This window comes from Chinchilla lanigera, unplaced genomic scaffold (genome assembly GCF_000276665.1).
Source record: "Chinchilla lanigera isolate Chin_1 unplaced genomic scaffold, ChiLan1.0 scaffold00066, whole genome shotgun sequence".
NCBI lineage: Eukaryota > Metazoa > Chordata > Mammalia > Rodentia > Chinchillidae > Chinchilla > Chinchilla lanigera.
Window position 1 is genome coordinate 8,856,924 of NW_004955467.1, and position 9,691 is coordinate 8,866,614.

At 46.0% G+C, this 9,691-nt stretch overlaps 1 protein-coding gene across 1 annotated transcript in view; it reads left to right on the forward strand.

Moving 5' to 3' along the window:
• Aloxe3 (arachidonate lipoxygenase 3) overlaps positions 1-9,691 on the forward strand; it is a 24,426-nt gene that overhangs the window by 12,119 nt on the left and 2,616 nt on the right. The window contains exons 13-14 of the mRNA XM_005399436.2: positions 4,373-4,473; positions 5,026-5,196. Coding sequence (XP_005399493.1) covers positions 4,373-4,473; positions 5,026-5,196 — 272 coding nt within the window. The remainder of the gene's footprint in view (positions 1-4,372; positions 4,474-5,025; positions 5,197-9,691) is intronic.

The window sequence follows — 9,691 nt, forward strand, 5'->3', positions numbered from 1 at the left end:
GAACTCACGACCTTGTGCTTGCCAGGCAGGCGCTTTGCTGCTGAGCTAAATCCCCAGCCCCAACTTCTGCTTTATTCTTAAAAATTTATTTTTATTAGTATATGTTTGTAGTACATAATGATTACCTTTATCATGGGGAGTGGTACACAATACGTAATATGTCCTAATAATTATTATTATTATTATTTTTGGTCCTCTAGCCCGCCCTCCTCCTTCCAACTCTTAGTCCCCCTTCCCATATGCAAAAGCTTTATTTTCCTGGTTTTTAAAAAATCTTTTTTCCCCCATCCCCTTCTCTTCCTCCCTCCTCACTCCCTTCCTGTGCTTTTTAAAATCACATGACAAAGACTTATGGAAGAGCCTTGGACTAGTTTTCTGCAGAATGTCTCACCTGAATTTATCTGAATCCTTCCTTATGGTGTCATTCATCTTGTTCCTCTGTCTCCTGTGTTTTTTGTAAAGCAGAAGGAGTGTCTAAGGGTTGCATATTTTTGCCAAAAATATTTCACAGGTGATGCTCTGCCTTCTGTGTTGATTCATCTGGGAAGCACATGAGGTCAGGTTGTCTCAGTGATTGAGATTCCAAGAGTGATTTCTAGGTTAAAGTGTTATCAGCCAGATCTCTCTTGGATTTTTTAAGGGTAACCTTTCCTTATGCTTTGCAAACTCATTGTTAGTCAACAGTCCTGATCCTGACTGCTTCTCCTGACTGAGGACTTTGTTTCCTATTTAAGACCAAGACTGGGACCTAATGCTATTGGTTCAACTCTCCTGTTTCTGTTTTTGTACCAGGAATCAAACTCAGGACCATGTACTTGCCAGGCAGGCGCTGTGCCACTGAGCTATATCCCTAGCCCTTTTGTTTTTGTAGCACTGGGGATTGAACCCAGCAAGCACTGAGCTGCACCCTCGCCCCCAGCCATATATATATATATATATATATATATATATATATATATATAACTTTTGAGATAAAGCCTTTCTCTCTAGGTTGCCCAGGCTGGCCTGGAACTTCCCAGCCTCCTATCTCGGCCTCTCCTAGAGTTGGGATTGCTGGTGTGCACCTCCATGCCCAGCTTTCTCCTATCTTACTGTATTCAGTTTATCTCTGCTTTCATATAGCAGAACCTCTTCAGACCGACAACAGTTCTTCCCACTAGTACAAACTTACTTTGGATTCATATATTTAAAGGTAAAACATATTTATTAACCTGTCAGTCTCACTTTGACTTCCATTTCCTAAGAGGAAGTAATAACTTGAATTGCAGAAAAATTCCCATAGTCTGACCCCTGGTTTGCTTTATTATTCTCAGCCTCCAAGTTTAGACAGGTGACCATAAACAGAACATTCAGAAAATTCCTGTTCACTCCCAGGCAGATGCCTCCTTCTTCCTCCAGCCTCTCTCTGCTCAGCTATGTCCCCACCCCTGTACTCCAAACCTTGGCGCCCTCTTTGACTCCTATTCCTACCTCTGTCTTCCTAAATCTGGCTGGGTGGTGAATTCCTACTGTTCCAGTCACCCCATTATCACCACCCTAGTGATCCTGATTATGGCAGCCGCTTCTCAGGCCGCTCCTCTCTCCCAGCCTCTGGCTGTTACCTCACCAGACCATAAGGGCTGCCCAGAAATGACATGCCCCAGCACACTGCTGCAGCCTCACCTTCAATTAGGTCCCCTTTCTGTGCCCTCAGCTTGTCTATCCCCCATGCCTTCCCACTCTGGCTGCTTACCCTTGCATGCATTTGCTTCACTCAACCAATAATTACTGCTTTCTTCATATTTATTAAGTGCTGGTCTAGATGCTATGATTTCACAGTGAACAAACAGACAAAAATCCCGGCCTTCATATAAGCCTCACCTTCTTTCAGAGCGACACAGACAATCAAACAAATGTCAAGTGGTTGAGAATGCTAGGAAGATAAAACAGCATGAGAGGGGTTATTTCAGAGAGGTGGCTCAGGAAGGCCTCTCTGAGCAGCTGAGACCTGGACAGAGAGCTGAAGGAAGGAAAGGAGCTGGTTCTGTGAGTAACTGGGATAAGAACGTGGGGTCAGAAGTGCAGTAAGTGCAAAGGGCCTCGGGTCTGGGAGCACTGGTGTGTTTGAGGAATATCAGGAAGACCTATGGGGTTTGAGTGGAACAAGTGGAAGGAAGGAAACTTAGGATGGAATTGAGAAGGGGCCAGAGCCAGATCAAGTAGGGCATGGTAAGGTAAATGAGAGAGGAGGCCCTTAGTAGGTCCTAGTGAAGAGTGATGTCATCTGATTTATCATTGTTTCCCTCGGTGCCGGAGATCTAACCCAGGCCCTTGTGCATGCTAGCCAAGCACACTACCACTGGACTACACCCCCAACCCCTGATTTATGATTTTATTTATTTATTTATTTTTTGTACTGGGAATCAAACTCAGGACCTTGCACTTGCTAGGCAAGCACTTGTGCCACTGAGCTATATCCCCAGCCCCCTGATTTATGATTTTAAAGGACCACTGTTGCTGTTAAGGGATGAGGTTATAAGGGACAAGGGTGGAAGTAGCAGGATTCATTCAGGAGAGAGACGGTGGTGCCTGGGTAGAGTGGAGGTGGAGATGGTGAGGATAGCCTAGCTTCTGGAAGTCTCTGTTCATGTGCACAGAGGGTGATAAAATATATACCTTTGGTCTGAGCAACTGGATGACGATGAGTATGGTTGCCCATTGGTATCCACCGGGGACTAGTTTCAAGATCCCCACAGACACCAAAATCTTCAGATGCTCAGGTCCCTTTTGTGAAATGGTGTAGTATTTGCAGAAAACCTCTGCACGGCTCCCCACATACTCTAAATCATTTTTAGACTACTTCTAATACCAAACACGATGTGAATACTTTGGAAATAGTTGTCATACTGTATAGTTTAGGAAATAGTGACAAGAAAAAAAGTGAATCCATGTTTAGTACAGACATCGTTTCCCAGCAAATATTTAATATTTCCCAAATGTTATGATCTGAGGTTGACTGAACCCATAGATGAGGAACCTGTAGGTATGGAGGGTCACTGTACCAAAGTGGAACCACTGCAAGGTTGGGGAGGGTGGGGTAGGAGTGAAGCCTTTGGTTTTGCAGTGCCAGGTTTGAGATGTCTTGGGGACACGCAGGTGAGAGCAGCAGGTAGGCAGCCGCAGATTATGCACATTGCTGAGTCTTGGGCTCAGGGGCCAGGTACAGCTGAGGATGTGAGTTTGGGGTTAGCAGTGAGAAGGAGGCGGGTAAAGCCAGGGACGTGGATGAAGCCCGTGCAGTACAGGCACAGCAAGCATGAGGGCTGAGCTCTTCTCCCTCCACCCCCGACAATGTTTTTCTTTTCTTTAAAATTTAATTTAATTTTATTTTGAGACAAGGTCTTGCTATGTAGTTAAGGCTGACCTTGAACTCACTCTACAGCCTATCCTGGCCTGAAACTCATGGTGATCCCCCTGCCTCCGCCTTCCAAATGCTGAGATTACAGGCCCGCACCACCACTTCTGATTTTGGTTTTGTTTTTATTTCTGGTACCGGGAATCGAACTCATGACCTTGTGCTTGCCAGGCAGGCGCTGTGCTGCTGAGCTAAATCCCCAGCCCCCACATCTGGTTTTATATTCTTTTTAATTTTGAAAAATTTTATTTCATTTATTTTTTGAGATGGGGTGTTGTCTGTTGCTCAGGCTGCCCTTAAACTCCTGGGCTCAACTGATACTCTGGGCTCAGCTTTCCAGGTAACTGGAACTACAGGCGTATGCCACTGTGCCTGGCTTTTGTCATCTGGTTTTTATTCCAATGTCACCCATCCCTCAGCTTGGGGAGGCCCCTTCTCTTCCTCTAGGAAGAGTCCTTCTGACCACTGTAGCCCCAGTGCCAGTTTCTGTCCTACCTGCTCTCCCTTCTAAAAGCCGAGCACTTCTATGGCACTGATGCTTCTTTCTGATTCCGTTTCCTTGTGCTTTTGAGTAACACACTCTGTCTCTCCCGCTAAGCCCAGCCAAGGATAACCTGCTACTGGTTGCTTGGACAGATCTTGGTAAACTGAGTAGAGTTAAATCATTAAATGCTAATATGGGCTGCAGATAAACGTGCCTTGGAGTTCAGGCAGAGGCAGCTTGCTGCTTGGCCCAAGCCTGGCTCCATCCTAGTCCTGGCTGATCCTTTTGCAGGATCCACCTCTTAGACCCTGGTCAGAGCCCACAGCCCTCAGCGCTGGCTACTCCTAACTTCATCCCAACCCTAATCTTAAAGACAGTCGTAGCCAATGTCCAGCTCTTACTCCCTCACTCTGCCCCCTGCAGTGAGCCGCACCCTGAGGTGCCCCTAGGAATTCAGTACCTCCCCTCCACACCCTCCTCTTCCCCACACCCAGGATTCCCAAGCCGGCTGTGCACCTCGGGACAGCTGGTGAAGTACCTTACTGCAATCATCTTCAACTGCTCCGCCCAGCACGCCGCTGTTAACAGTGGGCAGGTAAGTCTGCAGAGGGAAGCCCAAGGGGTATCGGGTCATGAAGGCGTTAGGCTTAGCAATGGATTTGAGGCCAGAATTCTGGTTGAAAGCATGGGTGGGTCCGGGTTAGGGTTGGAATGGTGCCTGGGTGGAGTGAATGGCTCCTGCTGAGTGATGGCTGGGTGGAGCTGGGTCCAAGGTTGTAATGGCAACTCAAATTGGAGTTACACTGTGAGTAGAATCTGTGGGCTCCCATCTTGGTTAGTACCGGGTCAGGTGGACAATCAGGTTGTTCTGTATGGCATGCCAGCCCAAGGCCCTTTTCTAGGATTACCTCCTGTCTGGGCACTCCTCCCTCCCTGGTGACTCACTCCACCCAATCCTGGAATATTGATTGGGTGGGGAGTGACAAGGGGTGAGCTGGGCCCCTGACCCATCTGGGACTTTCCATGACTCCCTCGTTTCCCAACTGTGAGACTTGATATAGGAGAGGTGGGACCAGGAATGATGAAGAGGGAGCTGGTCCTTGCCTCCAGGTGGCCATTTGATCCACATGGGGCGGGGTCTCTACAGCATGACTTTGGGGCCTGGATGCCCAATGCCCCATCATCCATGAGGCAGCCCCCACCTCAGTGCAAGGGGACCACGACCCTGAAGAGTTACTTGGAAACCCTCCCAGAAGTGAACGTCACCTGTAACAACCTTCTCCTCTTCTGGTTGGTCAGCCAAGAGCCCAAGGACCAGGTGTGTATAAGGGGGTGGAAATTGAGGATGGATTTGCAGGGCCTGGGCATTGCAGCTGGTGATGGTGGCTGTTTCATGAGAAGTCGGGGACTGACTGCTGGGATTTGTGGCTATTGCTGAGCTGCTTGGGTCCTTTAGTTTTTCCAGGGAGTAATACTTGATCCCCAAAGATATGTGTTGAAGGAAATACCAGTTGCATGAATGGATCACAACTTCCATCCAATTCACAAGTTTAACCATCCACCCATCCATTTGTCCATCCATCCACCCATCCATTTTTCCATCCATCCATCCATCCATCCATCCATCCATCCATCCATCCATCCATCCAATCACTCATTCACCCGTCAATCATTCACGCATTCATCCCAACATTACACAAACATTTATGGGTAACCCCTGTGTCAGCACAGTGCTGGGCACCAGACACATACAGTTGAGTGAGACCTTCCTGCCTTCAAGAAGTCTATGTCTGACAGAGGAGACATGTGGATAAATGAAGAAGGGCACTGCGGTGTTGTAGAAAGTACCTGTATGTTAATTTCTCCACTCAACACATGTTTCCTGAGCACCTGTGGCATGTTAGACATTTGGTGGGAGGAACCACGAGCCTTGTCCACAAGCTTACATCTAGGGACAAAGGTAAGGATGGGGCCCTGTAGAGCCCAACTAGGTCTGGGAGAACCCTAGAATGCTTCTTGGAGGAAATGACATCTAAGCTGAAACCTGCAAAACCTGCAAGGAGGAGTCGGGCAAAGGAGGGGCAGGGCTGGTTTCTGAGCAGAAGGAAGGACACAGCCAAGAAGCAGAGGGGAGAGTCACTCACCACGGTTCAGTGCAGTACCACGGCAGGTGGAGAGGAAGGCCGGGCTTTATCTGCAGAGTTTTCACTGAAAGGATACTGGAAGATTGCTCAGGCATTTTAACCCAGAGATGACATGGCTGAATTTGTTAGGATTAGCATGTTCCTGTGCCTGTGCGGATGGGCAAGAAGTTTGGAGATGGGAGACAGACAGGAGGCAGCTGGGAGCGGAGGCCAGGGGAGCAGTGCTTTCATCACCGATTATCGTCACAGCCATTCACACATTGCAGTATCAGTCATGCCTCTGCCTCCTGGTCTTGGTCATAGTTCTCTGACATGTGAACATCCTCATTTCTCATGCTTGACTTCACCTGGTGCTAGAAACATTGCAAATGCTTTGTCTTCCTAGCAAGGTGGTTTGTTTGTCTTGTTTATGTTTTATTGTTTTGGAGATGAGGGGCCCTTATTATGGTCCCCAGGCTTGCCTCAAACTTCTTGGCCCAAGTGATCCTCCTGCCTCAGCTTCCCAAGTAGCTGGGACTACAGGTGCATGTTACCATGCTTGACTCAGAAAAGGCCTTATTTCATGTTTTTATTTATTAATTTTTAATTTTTTGGTGCCAGGAATCAAACTCAGGACCTTGCAGTTGCCAGGCAGGTGCCATGCCACAGAGCTATACTCCCAGCCCTATTTTATTTTTTTTTGTGGGACAGGGATTAAACCCACGGCCTTCACACTGAGCTATAGCCCCAGCCCTTTTAAAATATTTTCTTTTGAGACAAAGTCTCACTAAGTTGGTTAGTTGCCTAGGCTGGGCTCAAACTTTCAATGCTCTTGGCTCAGCCTCCTGGAGTTCTGGGATTACAGGTATGTCACCACACCTGACCTTCCTAGGAAAATTTTTTTTTTTTTTTTTGTACAGGGAATCAAACTCGTGACCTTGCGCTTGTCAGGCAGGCACTGTGCCACTGAGCTATATCCCCAGCCCCTTCCTAGGAGATTTCACCTACCATCCTACCTCCTGGGAATGGAAGGAAGTTTTTTTCTGAATCCTGCTCCTTTCTATATCCAGAGGAACAAATAGGCAAGAGGATGAGGGTGGAGGGTTCCCTCTGAAGAAGCCAGTGAGAAGTTTAATCTGGAAATTTACAACAACAATAACAGGGCTAGGGATTTAGCTCAGTGGCACAGTGCCTGCCTGGCAAGCATGAGGTCGTGAGTTTGATTCCTGGTACTGGAAAAAAAAAAAAAAAAAAAAACAACAATGGCAGCTGTCACTTAGCGAGGACCCATCCTATCTCAGTTATTAAATCAGGTTCTTTATGCATATTATTTAAAAATATAAAGCAAATAAGTATATTTAAAATTCTTAGTATAGTGCTGGCAGGTAACTGTTCAATACATTTACAGGGGGAGCGAACTTGAGGTTCAGAGAGATGAAGGAATTTCCCAGCATCACATAGCTAGGAAGTAGGCATTGAGTCATCTGTCATACGTCTGTGTTCTGCTCTTTGATGACTGCACTATAGTTTTTGGTATTAGATATGAATCTCGTAAGTGAGAACTAGATCTAAGAAAAGACCAATAATATAAAAAAGCTATAGACAATCCTTTTTTTTTTTTACTATAGACAATCCTAATCAAGAAAAAAAAAACATGCACAACTTTAGGAAAAAGAAGGGGCATATAGTCCCAAATAAAGATGGTTGTTAAGTGATAGGAAAATACCACTTACAGTTTTATGCATGAAAACTTGGAAATCTAGATGAACTGAAGATCTTGCCAGGAAAACATAATCAACTGAAACTTCAGAAGAGATGAAAACCAAACATAAATGTAAGAGATTATGATGAAAGGCAAACATAAGGAGCAAGTAATTCCTAAGTCCTTCAGGCCCTCTGAAAGCATAGACAAGGGTGGAATCTTCCTGAATCATTTTAGTGGATCGCAGAATACTGATTCCAGTCCTGGCAGTGACCTAGAAGAAGGGCTGTGGGCTCAGCAAGGGCTCCAGTGCCAGGCCCCCACCCCCACTCCTGTGTGGGTGGGGACATGTAATTTGGACATGTAATTTGGCCCAAGTCATATTGTCACTTTTTTGTTTGTTTTAAGAGTATGCCGGGTGTGGTGGCGCATGTTTGTAATCCCAGCGCTCAGGAGGCTGAGGCAGGAGGATCATTGCAAGTTTGAGACCAGCCTAGGCTACAAAGTGAGCTCAAGGCCAGCATGAACTGCATAGTGAGACCCTGTCTCAAAAAAAAAAAAAGAGAAAAGAAAAGAGCAGGCAATTTTATTGGAGAAAAGGAATGGGAATAGGAATGGGGAATACGATAGCTCCTAAGAGACAGGAGGCATCCTGAATGGGTTACCAATGAGCCCACCTCTCCAAGGAAGTTTTATAGAACAAAATCATGAGGTGGGTACAACATGGGTCAAAATATAACCAATAAGATTATAAATATGGGGCCAGGGGATTTAGCTCAGCAGCATAGCGCCTGCCTGGCAAGGTCGTGAGTTTGATTCCCAGTACCGGAAAAAAAAACAAAAAAAAAAGATTATAAATATGGTCACTTAAGTAATATTGATCCAATGTAGCGAGGGCATATGAATGATATCATTAACTTTGGTTGATAATCTGTAGTATTAGTTTTGTCTTCAATTTTAGTAGTCTTAGCCTTAGTTTAGACTTAGTAAGTGGGAGAGGATGGCCCACCCCGATGAGATAATGGGAAATCTCAGAAGGGTGCTACCAATAATCCTAAGCCTCCATTCATCCCTTAGGGAAGTATGTCCATCTAACCGTTGTGACTGTAATCTTCAGATGCGCCTCCAGCTGCAGTCCTGATGGATTAGTCTTCTGCATTGACTCCCTCAAGGGCCCAGCCCTGTCTGCTGCCTACGATACTTCTATCTAACTTAGCTGTCTATAGTACTCCCCTCTCTGAAGAGGTACCCCTAACTGCAGCTAGGGGAGAAGGGGTGTAGTTTCCATCCAGCTGCTTCAAGCTGAGAAGAGTCAGTGTAGGGGAAACTGCAGTCAGGGGTCTTCTCCAGAGAGCTCATCTAATGGGCCTCCGATAGAAGTCACGTTGTAGTTTAGCGTTATGAGCTCTTTACAGGTCGATCTGGTAGATCCCAGAAAAGGAGTCCAGTACATTTGCTGTTGGTTCCACCTGCATGCATGATCACTTGGAATCTGGCAGCCTCTCCTTCTAAGTATCTTGGTGGGACCTCCAGGATGACAGAGGAGACATTCTAGATGTCAGATATGACAAGTTTGTGTCCCCTGAAGTTGAAGAATGAATTCTAAGGAACAATGGAGGCTAAGAGTACAAAAATTTATTGGAAAAATGGAATGGAGAATAGGATAGCTCCTGAGAGACAGCAGGGGTCCCAAATGGGTTGCCTCATTTTCATTATTTATAAAGTCAGAATGATAAGAGTATCTGTCTTAAGGGCCATGGTGGTGTATTGTTCAGGTAGAGCACTTATCTGTGAGCTGTTATTAAGAAAATAAAGTCAAGCATGGAGGTGCACCCTTGTAATCCCAGATCTCTGGGAGGCTGAGGCAGGAGGATTGTAGGTTTGAGTTTAGCCTGGGCAATTTAGCAACTTCTTTAGCAAGACCCTGTCTCAAAAAAAAAAAAAAAAAAAAACAAAAAAAAAGAAAGAAGCTGCAGACTATGTCCAGG